The 21557-nt window shown below is 50.5% G+C and overlaps 1 protein-coding gene across 1 annotated transcript in view; it reads right to left on the bottom strand.

Moving 5' to 3' along the window:
• Nucleotides 1-3916: 3916 nt before the first annotated feature.
• The window catches only part of LOC144161584 (high-affinity choline transporter 1-like), a 68809-nt gene continuing 51168 nt past the window's right edge, over nucleotides 3917-21557 (bottom strand). The window contains exons 10-11 of the mRNA XM_077692229.1: nucleotides 5877-6096; nucleotides 3917-3920 (exon numbers count right to left, since the gene is read on the bottom strand). Of these exons, the coding sequence (XP_077548355.1) occupies nucleotides 3917-3920; nucleotides 5877-6096 (224 nt within the window). The remainder of the gene's footprint in view (nucleotides 3921-5876; nucleotides 6097-21557) is intronic.

Genomic DNA, 21557 nt, shown 5'->3' with positions numbered 1-21557 from the left:
AGTTTGTACTCTGTATCTAGCTCCAAGTCAAGGTCGCTTCACACAAGCGCTGCACAAGCGACGCTTCGCTGACTGGTACGCCAGTACGAAAATATAAGGCCTCTTGAAGGGCTAGAAGAGTCAGCGAAGTCAATATAGGTACTAAGGAAATAAAATCAACTGATATTTTTACCGTACAGCGTAAACTAGGGTGCGGGAAGCACTTTTTTGCGCTGGGCGAACAAGCACAGCGGTCAGCAGCACGACTACGCATCTGCGAACGCTTTTCCGTCTAAGAAATGCAATTGCTAGACGTGAGCTATTGTGGAAACTCGGGGTACGCTTACTGCACGAGCGCAATACAACAAATAGTCACCTAAGCTGCTTGAAATACTAAAACTGAATGAAAGTGTAAACTGGTTTTACATTATATACCTTATATTTCCACCTTCCGCAGCGTTCTCTCCCGTGGCCGTGTGGTTTTGTGCGCTAGGTATGTAATCGCAAGTGTTTTGCCCGTCACAAGTTCGAATCCCCACGGGCACAAGCTTTTTTTTTTTTTATAAGGTAACTTTTTCGTTTTTCGCCGATGTTTTCTATACTGAGTTCGCCTTTTTTTGGGCCGCAACGTTCACTGCTCCACGAACTAGTCCGCAGAACTCGCGCAGCCTGGCACTGGCGCTCTAGCGAGTTCTCGTTGGCATGCTGTTGCCATAAGCACCGACTACTTGCGGGCAGTGGGCACAGGCCAGAATCAACAGACCCTTGGCCTGGTGCGAACACACTTTTTACGATAGAGGCATGAGTGAGGCAAGCTCCAAATATGGGGGAAAAGCGCATGCATTTGTGCGTCTGCGGGGACGCGGAGGGCGTTCATGCACATCGTAGGCCTCGGCTAGTGAATGCTACGATTCCAAGCCGTCCTGGGAGGCTTATCTTATGCATTTTACAGCCGACAACATGGCAAAAGCGCGGTACTACGATTACTGGGATATTGAGAATGCCCATCCAACGACGCCATCGGATGTCAAACATGTTGTTTTACAGAACCGAAACCGAAACTTGTGTGATTGCTAACCTTGGGCATCGTCCAATCACGGTGCCCCTCCTCTCAACGTCACAGCTTAGTTGGAACGGCCGCCGCAAACCGCGCATGGTAGTTTTTCTTCTTTCGCGCTTTGTAAAATAATTACCGATTTGTCAACCGGATAAACGATGAAAAGTGGGCTAATTTGAGCCAGTCTATGCAGTGCAAGCAAAAACGGGAGCTTGACAAATTCACTTCAGTGTCCCTTTAAGGCAGTAGCCTTGTACGTATGCCTCATTGGATGGATGGTGTCTTTAATTGACTGTCACCAGGAAATGTATAGGACTGTACGGAAAATTTCACATGGCCCAAGGAAGGCCAGAAGCAAGCCAAAGCATGTCCAGCCGTGTTTAATGGGCGACTAATGATTATGAAATTTAATTTATAATGATTAAGGTGGATTGAGGTGGATTAAGGTGAGTTGAGTGTGAGCGGACGTCAAAATACAGTCAAACCCGGCTATAACGAACCCGGGTAGAGCGAATTATGCTATATATCGAACAAAAATAATTCAGTTACGGAAATACATGAGAAACATATTCCTTATAACGAAGTTCACATCCGATATATCGAACTCTGCGCGCCTAGAACGTCCGCCGAAATGCATGGTCTCAGAGCGGCGATTGAGATGTGGATTGGCCGCGACCACGGAGCAAGAGTTGCGACTTAGACATGGCACCTCGCACGGAGCGACATGACGCCCGACACTTCCCGTAACTGTTTCCGACGCGCGGGACTCACGACAGAACCCGCGCAGTCAGCGAGTCCGGACCAAGACAGCAGCATCGGTGAACTGTGGGAAGAGCTCCCCCACATTCCCGATGATGTCGCGAGTGAAAGTCGTCCGACGCTTATAATGAAGCGCTTTCGGCAGTCAATGTGCTTCGCCAATGCTTCTTAGATTTTGGAGGACGCGGACTCGAACTGGTGCAAATAATGTTTCGTGTAGACAATGCTATGCTTGTTGAAGCCGCCAAAACGAAAGTGGAAACAAAAATCACCGCTTTTTTCTTTGCAAAGTAGGCAGTTTAGGCGGAAAGTAGCTTTAATACTTGCAATAAATGGATTATTTTGGTATGGTAACGGCTACTTTACTGTGTTCGTTTTTGCATGTGGGGATGGTGGAGTTGAGGAGGAGGAGGATTGCCCGAGGATTGCGAACTTGTAACGATAAGTTCATTATAGGCGGGTTCGGCTATATCGAACTATTGGATATATCGAACTAATTGCGGTGCATATTGCAATTCACTATAAACGGGTTTGACTGTAGTCCTGAGACGATCATTGAGACAGTAAAACCAACTTTTCCCAAGCAAGGGAAGTGACACCACGGAGCGCTACTTTCAGCAAGTTTTACTTAAAAGATCTGCCTTATATGTTCACACACTTATCGCACTCTCACTGCCACTGTCCACATGTTTCAGCAATGCTAGGAAATGTCAACTCTTTATCTGCTAAACTTAATGACGGCACAATCACACATGCTCTAGTAATCAACTCTGAGTTGATTACTACAGCGTGTGTGATTGTGTTGATATGGCAGGTCTCTCAAGTAAAACTTGCTGAAAGTAGCGCTCCGGGGTGTCACTTTCCTTGCTTGTCCTCGTCGGCATGCGCTATGAATTTTCCGACAGTGCAACACCAACTAGCCCAGGAATCTGTACTCGCAAATATTACACGTGCGCATGAAGCGCTAAGCTCGCAGATCACTAAGAAAGATTCGGGAAAACCAACCCTGCTCTTTTTAGTTTCCCTCATTTCGCAATGCCTTAAATTAATTATGTCATCACAGCAATGCCTGTTATATCAGCTGTTGCTGGACAATGTCACGGTTTATTTTTCGCATTTCTGGTTATGGTCCGGTGTCGTCGGCACTGTGAACCAACCTTTTTTGTGCCAGAACTTGTATGTACAGCTTTGGCCTTTTTCTTTGTTTCTAATGTGCGCGGATTTGGAGTGATGAACTCAATTCTTCACTTTCAACCAGACCACTCAACAACAAGCACTTGTTGGTTGAAAAGCGCCCTGCCAGCCTGAGCGTGTGTGGTTGCGAGCTGGCTCCAGGGCCTGCTCTTACCGCATCACACCAGAAATGGACTACTCCAGGTTGTGTACAAAAGAGAAAACTCCCGGGCCTGTGATATATCAAGGCCACCAAAGAGAGCATCGCAAGCAACCTCCCTCTGCAGGAGAGAGTGCGCAGCCTTCGTTATGTAGTCGAGTTGAGAGAGAACGATGATGAGCGATTTTAAATCTCGCGTAGATCCGGCGATACTTAAAAGATTTTTATAGTTCTTACAGGAGGAGATTGCTAGGATGATAGACTTTATACCCAAAAATGCATCCCAAACAGTGTGTGGTAAGTGCTGCAGGGTCCTTTGACGAAAGCGACACATGCCAGTGCTGGAATGTTATGTTGCTGCTGGTCATGCGAGCAGAGTGCAGGGCTGAGCAGACGAAATGTCCCGTTCTTGGCTGCCTGAAGGCGAATGAAACTGACTCTGCCCTTCCCTCGCTGCGTCCGAGGGGCAACCAGGCCACTGGAGTGCTCCACTTCTGTATGGTGGAGGGCCACACCTTAAACGTGCCTCCTTGTTGCATTTCGAAAATTCCTTTGCAAGTTCACACACCTGGAAGGCATTATTACTTGACTGGTGTGTCCTGCAAAAGTGGCCCAGTGGCTAAGTCGTTGGCTGCTGACCGCAAGGATGCGGGTTCGATTCCCACCCCTGAAGGTTGTTTTTCTGACGTAGATGAAAACAAAAACATCCATGCGTCGATGTTTTGACACACGATAATGATTCACAGGTAATCAAAGTTACTGTGGGGCCGTGCAGTATGCGGTGCGCCTCACCTGTCAGGAGCAGCTTGGGTGCATCAAACGCACCAACACTTTTTGACAAGTATGTTTCCATGGGCCAATCACGTGGTTTCAAATTATTCAACGTGTAGTTATCCCATGAATACCTTGTGCTCATTTCTGCTGACTTAGCTGTCGAGTGAGCACAAAACGAAAATATAAATTTCGCTCTGGACATTCCTCCCTCGCCCAATCTTTCACTGCGTGGTACCTGGCGTAATTTTCAGTTTTTCAGGATGTGTAAGCGGAGAAGTTGGTGTAAGTTTTAACTGATGAATAATGATAATGGAGAAGATGGAAAACACTGCTCATGTATAGTGCCACTTTGTCCTTTTGCAAAAAACTATCTGCCAACGTTGCAGTCACAGCATGATTTTGTCTTGGAAGAAAACACATTACTAAAGCAGAATACAAACGCAGAAAGGCAGGACAGTTCCGCACTGCCCCACTTAGCCAGCACTCATTTTTTTCAGCTAGTTCTGTTTCGTCTCTTTCAGCACTGCTTTGTCTTCGGAGACACATTTTCACTGACTAGTTCAACTCACTGACTCTGCTGCTACTGCTATACATACTTTTTGCGGAGTTGACGAATTGCGGAGTCTGCTGTTCACAAATTAAAGGGGCCATGCGGACAAAACGCAAGTTTTGGTCATTTAAAAGATTTCCTGGTTTGAATCATACTGACACCACTTTCAACGTAAACTTCACTCAAATAAGCTACATAATTAGAAAAAAGGGAATGGCCGTGCGACTCACTTGCTCATTTCCTGCACTAGAACCTGTGTCGTAATATGCACAGCTGTGCATTTGGCTGAGGCCAGCAAAAGCAAACGCAAGTTAGGCAGGGCTTATAAGCTTGCCGAACTAGCTATTTTCGCTTCAATGTAATTCATATTCATTTTGGAGCAGTAAGAATGGTGAGGTAAACAATGAAAGTTACGAAAGTACACATAGAAGTACCAGTGCGTACTGCTGTTGGTACTGCCGCTTTGGGGTTGTCACATGATTCTGTCCGATTAGAATAGGAGATTGTCTTACGTGACCCTGTTTGTCAAACATACCCCATGTTTCATGAAACGACTACTACCTACCATAACAAAAACAAGCCAGGTGCAAATGCGGTCAAGAACAAAGCAAAGGCGGATAGTGGTTAGGCGCAGTATGGTGGCGCCATCTAGGAGAACTAACGGTAAACAAGGCATTCCGCAGTCCGCTGCAAATGAAACAGCGCAGTAATGTTTGCTTGAAGGCCTGTCCTTGTTACGTCATCGCAGATGTCGTGAAACACGATTTGGTGGGAGAATAAAAATTTTAACTTAAATTTATTAATTTCTTGCTGAATAAAGCATCGTTAGCTGCTGGAAAAATGCTGTCGGCACTATAAAACACCAAATATTTCGAATAAAACAAACTTGTATTTTGTCTGCAAGGCCCCTTCAAGGAGCATTGCCCCAAAAGAATTCCATCTCGTGTTCAAATCACCCTTTCAGTTTGTGATTGCAGAATCGGTAATAAGATTCCACTATGCAGCAGAAGGAACGCAGGTGGAGCGGAGACGAGTTGTTTGCACAGTGATAGCTATCTCAAAACGCATTCCCCCTCAGCAGTTGACTGCTACAGTGCAACCCTCTTGATACGTTGGCTGGTCTTGTGGCGACCCGCTTCTTACGACGGATCACTGCGGTCCCGGCAAACACCCCATAGATGGTTCTCGAATGATTAATGCCGCAAGATAAATGCTCTCAAGGCGAACGCCATGGCACTCGATTCACGGCACTCACTTGCCTATGCATGTCACATAGTTGACTGCTTCGTCCAATAAGCTTTTGTTCCTTGAAGGAACTTGCGTCGTTCTCGGCTACGTGACCACATATTTCTGCGTGTGGGCGTGCCTGAACGTATGCGCTCGTACTCGACATGCGCGCCCCATCCCCAGCAAGTGTGCAGTACCTGCAGCAGTCCAGCTTCCTGGGCAGGATGCCGAGCAGGAAGAGCCTGTGCAGGAGAGCCGAGCCCCCGACGGTGACGAGCAGGTTCAGGACCATGCACAGCGTCCGGTAGGGAAACTTCTGCCCCTCGGCCTCGTCGAACAGCGGCAGCCTCAGGTAGACGGGCATGTGCATGGCCGGCTCGCCACACAGCACACGCACTACCAGCCCCGTCAGCACGCCTGCAGAGGGGGCCGCTTGCTGTGCAACGTTTCGTGCAGCTATGTGCATATGCAGTATGAGTGAGAAGTTGGACACAACAAGGACGTGGACTTATGTATCGGGAAGGGGCTTGCCTTTCATGAGAGGGTACAGATCTTGCATATCGGCAAGGGACTTGTTACTAAAGGCTAGTTCTTTCAATAAGGCAAAGTGGGCTTCGTCTTGGTGGTCCGTACAGCCTACCAATCCCAGCGTGTAAGGAGATGCAGCAGAGAAATATCGCCGACCACGGGCCGCGGGCCCCCTTCGTTATTGGGCTTACCACGTCAACCAAAAGGGAATGTTGCTTGCATCCCTACATCAAAACGATCTACAAAACACTTCAATGTAAAGCGCACGCACGCACAACAGGACGTTTTATCCGCTTGTGAAGGGTAGCTTTTCCTGTACAAGAGACTTTACGCCTTGAGCTTCGCGATGGCTGCGCCGCCTGGCGCCGCTTATCCGCGACTTTTACGGGATGAGTGCTGGGGGCTGATAGGGGCTCATGCAGTCTTTTGGTTCTGTTTCACTTCTTTTTGCCTTTCCGCGCACTAAGCAACTTGTTATCGTGACCTCTGTAATTAAACAGTATGTTTAAGGCACCTCCAAAAACGGCTGCGTCTTGGTAGAGTGCTCGAACGCCAACAAGAGCTATCCGGGGACGCGGTTCTGCGCGCTTCTTGGCCGCTCTTACGGATGTCTACAACGGCGGCAGCTGTCACCTCCGAATACTTCAGGCACAAATCAGTTCTGTTGTCGCCTCGTTTAGACCTGATACTGGCGCATTAAGAGCTTGGTTTCGTTCTGCGGCACAGGCGATGAATGCGGCTTCGTTCCGAACATAGAAAAGAATGTTTCAGAGATCTGATTACCGTACTTACCCGATTCTAACGCGCACCCGATTTTCCTGTCTAAAACACCGAAAAATATTGCACCTCCGATTGTAACGCGCACGGAACTTGAGCAAGAAAAACGAATGCAAGAGAAACGGGCGATTTATTTCCAGAAGTAATTTCACTCATCTCACTCCTCGTCGCTCTCCGCTGACCACAACATCTCGTCCTCGGCGCCGTCAAGTGCGTTCGCGATGTCACTTCTGGACGAAGGTTCAACCATGGTCGATGGGATCGTGGCCCACGCCGCATACGCCCATCCCGCGAGTTTCTTCAGAGGCGCATGCTTCAGCCGACCGCTCGTTTTGAACGCGTGAGAGCCGCTGCTGCCATTGGTGTTATCAAGCGCGCAAGTTGAACGATTTGACGATTTGTGTGAACGCCGACAGAAAAGCCTCGGCGCCTATGCTTCCGGCGTCCGAAAAACATAAAGGAAGAAAATCGTTTCTAGAAGCTTTGGCGCCATCTTGAGATGGCGATGGCGATGGGTGGGACGAAAGGGGGGTAGAGGAGAGGGACGCTTAAAGGGGTTGCGACATCAAATTTGTTGCTTGTGCGTTTTTTTGTTGTACACATGTTTTGGGGTTGGGGCGTCGCTTTGAGTTGTTTCAGGACGTGACAATCCCTGCAGGAAAGCACTGTGGCAAGGGCAGAATGCGAAAAGCGAAACGACGGGGGGCGGCGCCCGTCGCTAGCGCCCTTGCCACAGTGCTTTTCGGCAGGGATTCTCACATCCCGAAACAGCTCAGAGTGGCGCCCCAACCCCAAAACCATTTGCATGGCGCTAACCCGTCATTTCGAAACGACGGCCTCGTTTTAGAGAATTAGGCCCCAGGTGTCGGTTTCTGGACGCAGATTTGAGCAGTGACGTCACAGTGTTGCAATATAGCCTCCTGTAGCAAGCAGCGTTGGTTGCAAGTACATTCTGCCGAATGTGTCTACCATGCGGCACTGCGGTACGCTGTGACTTCACTGCGGCGTCTGCTCTCGCACACACGTTGAGCGGTATTCACTTCTTTTTGCGCAACTATGCCCTTCGGCATAAACCAAATACGATAAAGTAGTCTCGTCTCCACAATAAAGTTCAGGAGAGGCCGGTATTGGGGACCGTGCGTTCAGCGGTGAAGGTCAGGTGGTCATGCTGTCTGGAGACCCGGACATGCCACCAAGAGATGGTCCAGAGTGGCTTCAGTGGCAGGGGCTTCGCAGAAGGTGCATGTTTCTGGTGGAACTTGCGTCCTCCGTGAGGGCTTTATCGCCGGGGTGAAAGCTGCGCCCACGCGGATTCTTCTAAGCGCCATCGCGGCGGGTTAAATCGCCAGGAAAGTCAGACCCACGCGGAGGAAGAAGGGCATGCGTGGAACGCCGCCGTCTCCTTGTGAATGAAAAGGGTATCGCTCTTCGATAACTGTAGCAGCTACACCACAGTTGTCACGACAGGTAGGCCGGAATGTCTGGAAATAGATGGGGACAAGCCTAAATTTAAAAAAAAAAAACAGGAAAAGGTCCCCAAAAATACCGCGGTAGGCACGGATGGGATACCGGTGGAGTTGATTAACGAAAAGGACCAAAGAGCAAGGGAAAGGTACTGCAAGCCATCAGAACAGGGATAGAAAAGAAGGCAATACCAGACACTTGGCAAACGAGCAGGATGAACTTAATGTACAAGGGCAAAGGAGACAGGGCTAAGGCTAGCTCGTATAAGCCGGTAACCGTCACGTCAGTGCTGTACAGGTTAGCAATGCAGGCAGTGAAGTTCGAACTATAGAGCAGTGGGTAGAAGAAAATAGGATACTAGAGGAACTCCAAAATGGGTTTCAAAAGGACAGAAGATTAGATGACAACGTATTTGTAGTAAGCCAATGCATAGAGGTGGCGAAGATGCAAAACCGACCTTTGTGGCGGCCTTTCTGGACATTAAAGCGGCGTCTGATAATGTAAACAGGGAGCGGCTATGGAGTATCCTGGAGGACGGGGAGTCGGGCCAGAATTAATTTACTCAGGGAGCTTTACTGGGAGAGCCAAGTGCAAATACTGTTGGAGGGGATATACAATAGACCGTATACACCTACATGGGTTTGAAATAAGGATGTCCTCTTTCTCCCCTGGTGTTCGTGATCCACATGGCAGGGTTAAAAACGTACGTATAGCTAGAGGGCAGTATGAGGGGATTCGATTTATCATACATTAAAAACGGACAGGTGGCGGAACAGCGAATTCCAGAATTAATGTATGCAGACGACATATTGTTGATGGCGGACGACCGGATAAGTATGCAGAGCCTGATGGATATATGCGGAGAGGAAGCGACGCACCTTGGGTTATCCTTTAGCAGAGAAAAAAAATCAGGGATCATGATTTTCAACGACGACACGGAGCACAGATCGGTGTCAGTTCAACAAGTAGAAATACCATGGTTAAAGGTGTATAAATATTTAGGAGTATGGCTTAACGACGGCGCAGATTACACGCATGTGCATTAGGCCCACCTTAAAACAAAAGGAAGACGGAACGCGGCTATAATGAAACAGAGCACTGTGGAACTACAACAAATACGAGGTGGTAAGGGGAGTCTGGAAGGGGGTCATGGTACCAGGGTTAACTTTCGGAAATTCGATTGTATGCATGAGGTCAGAGACCCAAGCGGGCCTGGAGGTAAATCAGAGGGTGGTAGGCGGGCTGGCCCTACGGGCCCATAGCAAAACTACGAATGAAGCGGTACAGGGGGATATGGTCTGGTCGCCCTTGGTAACAAGGAAGGCGCAGGGCACGATAAAGTTTCAGGAGCGGCTTCGTGACATGGAGGGCAAAAAATTGGCCGCGATGGTGTTTAAGTACCTGTATAAGAGGAGCGTGGACACGCGGTGGAGACTGAGGACCAGACAGTTGACCAAGCAATACGGAATGTCGGTAGGGGAAAGTGGGGTTTACACAACAGTTAAAAAGCAGGTCAAAGCAGCAGAGACGACGAAGTGGGCACCGAGAATGGAAGCGAAAAAAACCCTGGAGACTATAGGTCCGAGAAACTAGAAATCAGGAAGGAACGTTTCTATGGCAATGCGAGAAGCAGTGCATTGCTCTTCGAAGCACGGGCGGGGTGCCTGAGAACACGAGCATACACGGCTAACTAGAGGCAGCAGGATGAAACGTGTGCATGCTGCGGCAGTGATCGGGAAACTATAGACCATATTGTCAGGAGCTGCACAGAGATACGGCCACCGCGGGGTGAGGGGGAAACGACGCTGGCGGAGGCTTTGGGATTTGGGGTGAGGGAGAGCCTCAACTTCAGAGCCATAGAGGTGACGAAGAGGCGGCTGGAGTGGGGGTGGAGGAAAAGTAGGGAAGGGTTGATTGCGCTGGCGGAGTAATCATACGGATGAAAATTTAGAACAGCGGGAGAAGGAAAAAAGGGGATGGGAGCGATGAGAGTTTAAAACAGGGGAGAGGGGGGAGGCAAATCTATTAGGTTAGCTGGGATTAGGGCAAGCAAGTGGAATGAAGCAGGCAAGTCAGATGCTGACAACCGATGCCCCGATTCAAAGGGAGCCACTAATCAACATCAGCAGCTAGCAGCAGAGGTAGCAGCCTATTCACCCTCTGGGGATGGCAGGCCGCACCAGCGTTGGTGTGGGCAGGTGTCGAGCGTCGATTTCACAGAACTCGCACGGGGCACGGAAATAAGTTCACAATGCGATGCACATCGCATGTCAAGTCGAGCGACTTGGCGACGTGCCGGAGTTCCCGGACTGCCTGTGTGGAGTCTGCGTACAGGTGAAGGCGCAACGGCAGGTTTATGCGTAGGCGAGGCCCTAACGAGGATAATCCATCTCGTATAGCAACAAGTTCTGCCATGATTGAAGGAAGAGGTGCCTCGGTGAGGTATAGCCGGTATTCAATGGCGTGGAATGCATGCAGGCAACCTACTGTGCGCCGCCATATCTGTGGCCAAGCGTCTGTTGCTAGGCGGCGTTGTGCGCATGGACTGCAGATCAGGCACCCCTCTTCTCCATGCAACCGCCCACGGCCGGGCTAGAGCAGCGGCGTGCGCGCGTTGGTGGCGGAACTTTACGTCGAGACTGGGCTCCATTGTTCTCGCTGCCGCTGCGAAGGCCGCCGCTCTAGCCCGGCTGTGGTGCGCCCTCACTCGTTACGTCGGGCTCCGCGGGATGGTGGTATACTTGTCCATGCTAAGCATGACTGTGTTTCACGTTAGAAACTCTACCTCACCGAACGCAAAGTATTGCCTCGAGTTCAATGTGAGTGCAATTAATAACATCTCTGTTGACGCCACCGTTTAGAATCGGATTGGAACGGAGCAGATGACGCACGCCGGTATTTTCTTCGGCGTGCGGGCGCAGTGGCCCAAGCCGCGCCGTGTACGTGGCGCATCGGCCATGTCTGTGGCCGTTTTCAGTGTTGCCAAGCGAAGAAATTGACCGCAAAACTTTTCAACGAATACAGCCTATAAGCAGGTCTGCTGCACTTCTGGATAAGTGAGATTTTGGGCCATTCCTACGTCGACGTACACTTGCAGTGCATCGGTTGTGCCATCCAACTCCGAGAGAAGGGAGTTGGGCTGCAGTGCCTGGTCATGAAATCGGCGTATCCGGGATAAGTGGCCAATTGTCTGTGGATTGGCTTTGGCTCCAAGGGGGAAAGTCACGCGATTTCTGTGGTATAACAGGTGACCTAAAATCAAAGTAGTGGGCCAATGCCGCAGCAGCGGGAACTTTTTTAATTTTTAGGCAACGTGGACTCCTCCACTGTTCAACAAGCTCTTCCAGGGTGTTCAGCTAGGGTCGGAATAGGGGTGTTGCGAGGCAGGCCTGTAATAACCCGCATAGGCTCTCGCTTTAAGTTTCCAGTAGGTCCCAGTCCCTTCGAGTGAGATGCTGAAATTGGGCTTGGTATATCAACCGGGGTTGCGAAACAGATTGGACTAGGATGCGTGCCCTGTGACTACAGGCACCGCCGGTCTTGTGGGTGGTCCGTCGAAAGAGGTGCAACGTCTTGGCAGTATTACAGCGCACGAAACGTATCCATGGATCCGCGGACCCAGAGGCGTCCAGTTCAACTCCAGCACTAGCATTGAGGCGGGAACGAGGGAGCACTTCAGCGGAGAAATCCGAGGAAGGTCGTGACATCACCGCAAGCGGACCTCCGCTCGGCCAGCTCCTTCGCTCACACGGACGATGCGACTGTCGGGCAAATATGCAGTCGCCAAGCTCTACCGAAGAGCAGAGCTGCAGTAGCACTGTCGATTCCGAGTCGGCGGCAGTTTATGCTAAATCCCCTACGTACTGATCTCAGCTGCCCAAAAAGCGGCTGTGGACGTTGTGCAGGGTGCCGCGGCTAGAGAAAGACGCGAGAGGCAGTGGATGGGGAGAAGCGCGTGGGAGCAGCCGGCCGGTCTGCTTACAGGTCCGCCTACAGATGTTAGGCTTAACACTGCGGTGTATATTCGATTGCCGCTCTTGTAAGCGGTGCAGATGACGATATTTAATGCAATTCGCCAATACATCATTACCTCCTTTCTCGTATGTGCAGCTTTGTTTGGGACTTGACTCTTGAGTCCCATTTAGTGCAGCGGTAACAAGCTATCGCTCGAGCTACCTGCGCCACTTGGCGGCCGCGGCCACCGCCTGCGCAGCTCCCTCAGTGCGCCTGTCGTGTGCGCGGCGCGTTTTCGCGTCCAGTGTAATAAAGAGCAATAAAAGTAGAGTGCCTGGAACCGCTCTAGAACATGAGTCGCGGCCAGCTGCCTCTCTGTGCTTCGTCTCGGAAGAACTTGTGAGCTTACAGGGTCCCCAAATTTGCTTGGACAGTAGTCTATAACACACAACATGTGTTCATGCGTTATGACAGTAGTTTATAACATGGACAGTAGTCCATAACACATAGCCAGACATGGTGCTTCGTAGCACAGCAGCTGGGGCTCGCGCATCGCTCGCACTCGCTTGCTGATCCGACAAAACAGGTAACTGAGGTTCACGTTGACGTCGCTCGTGTCGCTAACGTGGTATACTGTCACTGAAACTTCGTTATGCTACAGTGAACTAGATCACTGTAGTGATGCCGGAACATGGAGGAAGAAAAATGTCAGGAGGGAGCATGACGTCAGGCGGCCCAGCTTTGGCAAGCCAACCTCCTCTGCCGCCGCATTCTCCTCTCCTCGGGCACCACTCTCAGGCCCGCGGTAGCATTTAGTGACTCGGGCTGGCTGCCGGCGGAGGCGAGTGGCGTTGCCGAAGGCGCCGTACGAGATTTTTCGCCAGCGTTGCGCTCCCACCCTCGTATCGTGGAAGTACTGTCGCTGTTCAAAGCGACACGAGACGTAGATCCCACGCTCAGGAAGCACCTACACGAGCTGCGAGCCGAATTTGACGCTTACCGCTGGAACCACGACCGGCTTTGCTCGAACGCGCCGCTGTAAACATTCACAAGCACGGAGCGGCCTACGGGTGCGTGGTGTTTGCCAGGTGTGCTTTGACGATTGCGTTTGGAATTCTGCTGGGAGTTATCGCGCCACCTTCCCTTTACATCATAGCGCTGTAACCAGTGTTCCATTAGCTGATAGGTGGTGCGAAAAGCTTTGGTTTCGCTCGCGTGCGCATTTGCATACATTCGCCTTATTGGTGCTCCGGCATGGTAGCACGTTGTACGTGCCACAATTGTCGTGACGACGTCTGTTTTGCGTTGCTGTCTCCTTCAGTGCATTAGAAAACAAAAGGTGCAGAACCACTGATGTTGGGTGCGGGCGCGGGAAGAACAAATCATTTTCCGCCTCGCGTCGCAGGCAGAACGCGGGATGGTTGTCCGAGTACTGCTCAATCCGTGCGATAGGTATATGGGCAACGAACGCTAAATTACGCCTGGGAGGTGAAACGATAAAATGACCGGAACCAAGGAAGTGAGTGTATTTTAGATGCGACGCTGAGAGCATCTCTTGTCGGCGGCCCTGTCCTTCCTGCGTGCGTCCGTCGTCGTCGTCGGCGTCCGCACTCTCCACCGCTCACCCCCTCTCCTCTCCGATAGCGAACACTCTCTCGCGAGGGGCATTGGATTGGATTCGATTGGATTGGCTTGGATTGAATTTGGATTGGATTTGATTAAAGTGGATTTTGTTGGATTGTGTTGCGTCATAGCCGCGGCAGACGCACTGGCGCCGGCGCGTGCCCAGGTGAGAGCGAACACTCTCTCACAACATCTGCGGGTGTGCGGCTCAGCGCGCTCTCACTCCGCCGGTGGGCGGCGCTGCGCGCGGTGCTGCGCATGTGCAGTACTCTCTCTCTCTCCGTGGTCTCCTCTCCTTCGGGCGCGCTGCGCATATAACCGGTGTGCCGCTCTCCGGCGGCCTTTCGGTCGACGGTTGCTCTCCGCTTGCGCTTGAACCCCCCCTCAGCGTCGCATCACACCAGGGTTCCCGCGAGGGGAGGTGGGCGGAATTTTTGTGAAATAAAATGTGAGGCACGGATGTCGTACTCTGACATCTCCGTTTTTTGCACGGCGGCGGAACATCAATTCCACACACCCCACTGCCCCAAGTGCGGTCAGCTGGATACTCTGTACCACTCTCTTTGCGAATGTCCTGCTGACCCATATTCCCAACTCCCCTCCTCATCCCACTGGGAGCAGGCCCTGGGCAGCTCCGAGGAGTCCAGCCAAGTGCTGGTCATCTGCCGAGCTCTGGCGGTCGCGGCGGACCTCTGGTCCTCCGCCACGCCCCCTCGCTAACCCGGTTTTCTTTTTTTTTAAATAAAGTTTTGTTCTCTCTCTCTCTCGACTGCGGCACGAACTTCGACGGATCCCAAAGCTCAATAAATAAAGATGTTTTCTGTCTCTCCCGTCCGAACACTTTGCCTGCACGATCAGCCCGCTGCGCGTTCAGGGTTGCAGGCAGCGCTGCGCGCAACGCCCGGACGGGGACTCGCCGAAACCCGAATTGGCCCGCGAGGCCCACCACTGGAGAGGCCGGCGCTGCGATCGTTTTGACGTCACTTGTGGGATCACCGTTCCTATCTTGCTGCGTAGTTGGCTTGCAGCGCGCTTAGAACGCGCTTAGGAACCACGTTCTAAAAGTATTTTCGTGTTAATTTCCTTCGTTTGCAGTTAATTCTCAGCGCGTCAAGCGCTGTGCGACCTCATGGGGACTTTATAACCGTATCAACTGTTGTAGATTATCCGCAAACACCAGGAGCGTGGTGGTGTATTACGTATGCGACCGAAGCGTAAGCAGCGGCTTGTTTCCCCAATCACCAATGTGGACTACGACGATCGCCGAGTTAAGTTTCTAGATTTCCCTTGTTTCCAAGAAATGTATAAAGGAGGAAATCGTGAAGCTTTAACTGCTCGCAGAAGCACACGCACCCGCCGTGCCTGCCCGCACGGCCGACGGTGCGGCTCGAACCGACGCAGGTCGCGGCAGCAACAATTTGTCGCCGGTTTTTAAAATGACACAAGTCGTGGAAAAGAAGTTCCAGATTGGTGAAAGTGGATGTTAGTGTGATAAAAAAATTCTGATAGGTAGTGTCATCAGCTGTGGTTTTCAAAGCGATGCTCAAATATCTGCCGCGATTTACGCCGACCGGCCGCGGAGGTCGGTCCCGGCAGCGCCGGCCCGTTCACGCACGGTGCGGCGAGCGGCAGAAGGATGGCTATGCCTGTGCGCAAGAATCGGCCGAGGCCGTGCAGGTATCTTGATCGTCGATCGCTTCCAGCCGCGCTTACAGAGTTCCCAGTGCGGTGAAACGTTCTGTTAGGGACTGTCACTAGCAAATCTAACGGCGATGAAATATATGCTGCGACGCCAAGCCTAAAGTTCCCAACATCCGATTAAGTGCATCCGAAGCCGGCTGCGAGCTGTTGGAGAAGGCCGTCCCGTCGCGCAGGCGCGTGTTGCGTTTGGGTTCCTCTAACTTCTTGGGGGACGACGTGTTTCTCCTCGTACGCAGCCTCGCCTTCTGTGAGCAGTCGTGAGTTTCGAAATTGATGCTTGGGAAATGCCGGCTTACTGTAAACATACAAAACACGCTGCAATTATAAATGAACAGGCCGAGCACCTAATGAAAACTAAATATAGCCTTGTCCGAACCCGCTCGAAGGCGTAAAATACTCGCGTTCATACCGTTCATACATTGCGGACAAGTCGCGAAAAGTAAACATCAGCCGTGCAAAGTACAGGCTACGGCAGTGATCGTTAATCAAATCCGGGAATGACTATAAAAATATGGTAGGGGAGATAGGCACTGATTAAGCCAAACTGCAAACCATCACAATACTTTTAAGCATGTGCGGCGAAGCAATCTGATCACCGTTCTCGCGTAGTAATTCATTTAGCAGGCAATACGAGCAGTTCGCGCGGTGAGATCATAAGTGAGCGACGCGTTTCCGTCGCTGTTACAAGGTGTTTGCTTGCACACACATGTCCCGTCACAAGTATTTCATAATGAATTTACAGCGTACTTTTCTCGGCATCAGTTGCATCGTCCTTGGCGTTAGCTGGCTGCGTATGTAAGAGCTGTGGGTCGATGGTAGCAACTACTACCTAAATGCGGTGGTGTCGCCGGGAACAAGCGAGTCGCTGATTGCTTGCCCGAATTATTTGGTTTACAGACAACTTTTTTGGTAATTTGCATCAAATCCACAAGGAGGGGGCGAGACGGTGGCCACAACAAAAAAACACGCTTCCGCATACGCACGAGAAATGTGTTGTAGCAGACGACAACACGATTCGGCGTCCTACAAGTGACGTCACTCGTAGGTGGCGCCACGGTATGTCCTCGAGGCCAATACCCGAACGGCCCGGCAACCGAACGGAACGACGCACCATCGCGCCGGCAGGCGGGCGGCCGCACGCATGAGGCGCAAAGAACTACCGCTTGCCTGTCACGTGAGGTGGGGCATCTTCCATCAGTTTCTCCTTTTTATTTCTTATGCGTAGGCTTCACGATATATAGTCACGTGACGCTCCCTCCTAAACTTTTTTTCCCTCCATGTGCTGGAAATACATTGACGTCATGGTTAGTGGCGCTAGCGATGGGTTTGGATCTCCAGAAGGAGCATTTAAGTACTTTTTAGAAGCGAATTAAAATATATAATAAACGTTTGCTGTACCTAGCACTTCGTGTTGAGCGTCCTTGCATACAGGGGAAGCATACACACTAAACTTTTTTACACATTTTTTGGCCAAAAGGGTGCAGCATAAGTAGAAAAAGCATGTTGGGAGGCCATTACACCCTTTTTCTTGAATCTCAATGTCTTTTGCGTAGCTGCACACCCTTTTCGTGTTGAAAAAAGGATGTTGACCAACTTCAACACCCTTTTTCCACTTCCATGGTGTAGCGTAAGTGGAAAAAGGGTGTTGGGAGGCCATTACACCCTTTTTCTTGAAGCTCAATACTTTTTTCGTGGCTGCACACCCTTTTTGTGTTGAAAAAAGCTTGTTGACCAACTTCAACACCATTTTTCCACTTCCGGGGTGTAGCATAAGTGGAAAAATGGTGTTGGGAGACCGTTACACATTTTTTTCTTGAATCTCAATACTCTTTTCGTAGCTGCACACCCGTTTTGTGTGAAAAAAATGGTTTTGACCAACTTCAACACCCTTGGTTTTTCAGTGTGTTGAAAGGTGAAAAAAAAAGTGTTAACCTTTTGATTGATTAACGCCATGCATGCATGTATAATTGCACTATGAAGTACAAGAGATCCCCTTATACCCTCCTCTCCACCTTGTAAGAAATGTTCTAAAGATCGCTCGTTTCGATATACGGTGCGCCTCATTGCCAAAGTTTAGCTTTGGCACGTGAAACATCAATTTCAGCTTTTAAAATTAAAAACGACTATGTTTCTTCGGCGAAAAGGTTCTTGACCGACTGCAACGCGCTTGGCTTTCTTAAGGGTGTGAATAGGTGTTCACTTACAAAAAAAAATTCACAGCATATCCACGGGGTGAATGATGATGAGTGGGCGAAGCTCCTGAGGGGAAATCATCGGTAAAACCGTGACTCTTCAGTGAAAGTTCGCCCACTACATCTGTGTCGGAACGTAACGTCTAAAAAGTCTCGCTTAAACCGCGCGTCGGCACCTTGGGGCTGAGCTCGCCTGATGCGTTTTGCAGACGCCTCACGAGCTCTCACTGCATCGGGGTCTGCCTGCCGATACGCGCGCTTTCTCGCCGCTTCCCGTTCTCTGACGTTTTGGAGATCCTCTTCGCGTACGGCAGGGTCCTCGCGCCGTTGCCGTGACGCTTGGGCCTCTCGTTCTCGAACGCTGGGATCTTGGCGGCGTCGTCGCGCAGCCAGACGACACGCTTCGGCCTCCCGCTCTCGTACGGCAGGATCTTGGCGGCGGCGTCGTGCAGCTTCACGGAGCGCTTCTGCCTCGCGGGCTCGCACATCTACAGCCTTATCCATCGGGCGACTCCGAGCGCGCGCCAACAGCGAACGGATTTTATTACAACGCTCCCCGCCATCTAGTAAACAATCCAAGAACTAAACTAGAGGTAGCCACGCCATCTAGTAAACAATCCAAGCGCATCTTTTCATCATATACAAGTACCGCCATCTAGTAAACAATCCAAAAACTAAACTAGAGGTAGCCACGCCATCTAGTAAACAATCCAAGAGCTAAACTAGAGGTGGCTACATACATACGTCGAGGATGGACAGACCCACGCCTTAAGGAGCTTCGCCCCTAAAAACAGTGGAGCTGAGGGCTGAACTTGCTTCTTCCGGTGTTGCTAAGTTTGGCTACGTTTTGCTAGGCTTTGATAAGTTTGGTTAGGTTTAGCAATGTTCTTGCTAGGCTAGGCTGTGTGCTGAGTTCAGCCAAGTTCAGCAGGATTTTACAAGGCTGTTCCAGTGTGTCCCCCACACTGACAGCGGATACAAGGGGGAAACAAGCTATAGGTCCACTCCTAGGTCTGCTGTTTCTCCAGCCGTGCACCACCACTGCAAGCTGGGCCAAAGTTTTTTTGCGTTTTGGAATCGCAAAAATCCTTGCACCCTTGAAATGGTGCGAATAATAAGAGGTGCGCGTGTACGCATGCGCCCCTTGTGCTCACCCGAACAGGCTTGAAAGCAGGCTTTACTTTTATAATACCCTATCTGCGGGGGTGCCCCCTTAACAGGCCGCGCAGTTATTTTTCTTGGTATTTTTTTGCTAAAGCCACCGAAACTAGCTCAAGCTTGAACAGCTTGTCTGGTAATAAGGCCAATTCATATTCACTTAAACATCGTGAGTTTCAAAACATCCCCCCGCTTGTAGAAGATATTCAATACATTCGTGTAAACAGCTACAAAATACCTCCAAAATTCGAGGTCTCTTACACCCTTTTCCTGAGTTGGTGGTCTTTCTTACACCCCTTTTTTACACCCCTTTTCTTAGTTTCCAACACCCTAATTTGTAGCTTTACACCCTTGTGGGAAAAAGGGTGTTGAAATAATGAACATTCTTCTTGAAGGGCGTTGAGGTGGCGGGAATATTTGGTCGGTATTTAATAAAATTCTATGACTTATTGAACATAATAACTACCTCGTGATTAAATAGTTTTTGCAAATTTGCATGCGATTTATATATGCTCAGATTAAAATGCATAATTCCAAAATTAGCGCTAAAATATCTGGTTTTTTGCGACAAGCCCACCGACTCTATCGGAGGGCTTTCCTCTGGTGGATAAATCTCGAACATCTCGAACAGCCTTTCCTCTGCTGCATACATATCCAAATCGAACGTGTAGTGCCAAACTTTGGGCGGATTTCTCAATTCTCTAAATTTACCATTACCACGTGTCCTCCGTTGTCTCCCTGTTGTATGTTTTAAAGCTTAATTTTGTGGCCCCTTTTCGCCTTCTTTTCCCCTCTTTTTTGCATGGGGTTCGCCTCGCTTGCATAAAGCAGATGCTCCAAGCCAATAAAAAAATGCGGTTGATTCCTCCATTATAGGAATAAGTAAAGCACAAAAGTAAAATGTGCAGCGAAATCTGCAGCTGAGCGTGCTTTGCGTGTCGGCGGCTGTCTTGTGGGTGTGCTTGGAGAGCGACGTCCTGCTGGCGGGTCGCTTCGGCAAAGGTTTACCGGCGTCATTTCCGTGACGGATATGACGTCAGTGAAATCTTGGGGTGTCGCGGAATACAACAGTAAAGATCGTTTCCCCGAAGTCCGGTGTCGATCAGGAACCCAATCGCCCGGGCTCCGGTTGATTTGGCAGGAGGCTGGCAGGGCGATGGTGTTGAAGTTCTTGGAGACGGCGGTCGAATTGACGAACTCGAGGCGTTGAGGTTGATTAAATGAAACGAGGAGTTTGTATACAGCTATTTACAGTAGGAAAACTGGGTGCATGAGTAACGAAAAGAAAAACTTCAAACTTCAGCTAGACACTAGCTCCGAGTGCGCACAAATCACTCGAGCTCCTCAACTTCGTCTAACTCTCCTATTCTCGGAGCGTACACAAACCGCTCGAGAAACAACGGCCGAGACCCTGTCTCGCCGCAAGATCCGTCTAGTTGCCCGGTACGGCGCTGCACCCTAAACCTCCGACGCGATCTTAACCTCGACTAGGGGGCTCCCAAATCCCAACCTAGCTTTAACGGTCGAGACTCCTTGTCCCGCCGGGAACTGCCAGCTCAGACAAGAACGATTTCCAACGGCCAAGTTCGGCCTTCTAAAACCTCGCGATCACCCTCTCTCGGGAACGCCCCTGTAGCGTTCGTACACGCGTATGGGAGTGCCCGAATTCACGTAGACAGCTGTCACTCAGCACGCCACGGAATATTCATTGAGGCGCCGCCACCTTCGGGTCAACAACGGCACGCCCGCAGACGAGCAGGTTCGCGCGACCCCGCGGGCTGAAAGCGAAAGACGGCGACCGTGCGTCATGCTGACCAGGGCGCGACAACAATGGAGACACGTAGGTAATCCCACCACCTCCGCGCGTCGAGCAGACGTTCCCGGCGGCGCTGCTTGCTTTCTCAATGGGGGATTATCCTTGAGGTATGCGGTGGGCCGTGACGAATTGGCGTCGACTGCTCTGCAGTGTTGGCAGTGCTACGTCGTCAGACAGGGCGGCGGGTTCCCACGCGCAGCCTGGGCGCCTGACCGCTAATCTCATAAGTGGACCTTACAAGAACACTTTCGTGTTAAAATATAAAACCCGGAAACGAACAACCCTAAGTACAGCGTACTCTTTAGTAAAGTTGCTTCACCGCAAGAACAGTTTGTGTGCAGGGGTGCACCCTTTACAGGCCTCTTTCTTCGTTGTACTTGCGTCACTTCCGTGACGGATATGACGTCAGCGAAATCTTCGTGTATCCGGGAATAAAACACTTTCGTGTTAATACGGTTTCCATAGTCAGCGCATGATGTGAGCCTCGTTCTTCCTGTGTCCTGTCCGTCTAGCTATTTACATTCTTATGATTATGTTCCAATTGCCTGGCGAAATTTCAGAACTTTTGAGGTGCTACAAGTAAGCACATTTAGGGTTTAAGCCCTGGCCGGTGCGCCGTGCACCAGTTGCCTCTTCTAGTCTTAGCGTGGGAAGGGCAATTGGTT

This window comes from Haemaphysalis longicornis, unplaced genomic scaffold (assembly GCF_048455015.1).
Source record: "Haemaphysalis longicornis isolate Haplotype H1 unplaced genomic scaffold, Haemaphysalis longicornis Haplotype H1 scaffold_12, whole genome shotgun sequence".
Taxonomy (NCBI): domain Eukaryota; kingdom Metazoa; phylum Arthropoda; class Arachnida; order Ixodida; family Ixodidae; genus Haemaphysalis; species Haemaphysalis longicornis.
This window is presented reverse-complemented; position numbering and strand designations above follow the sequence as displayed.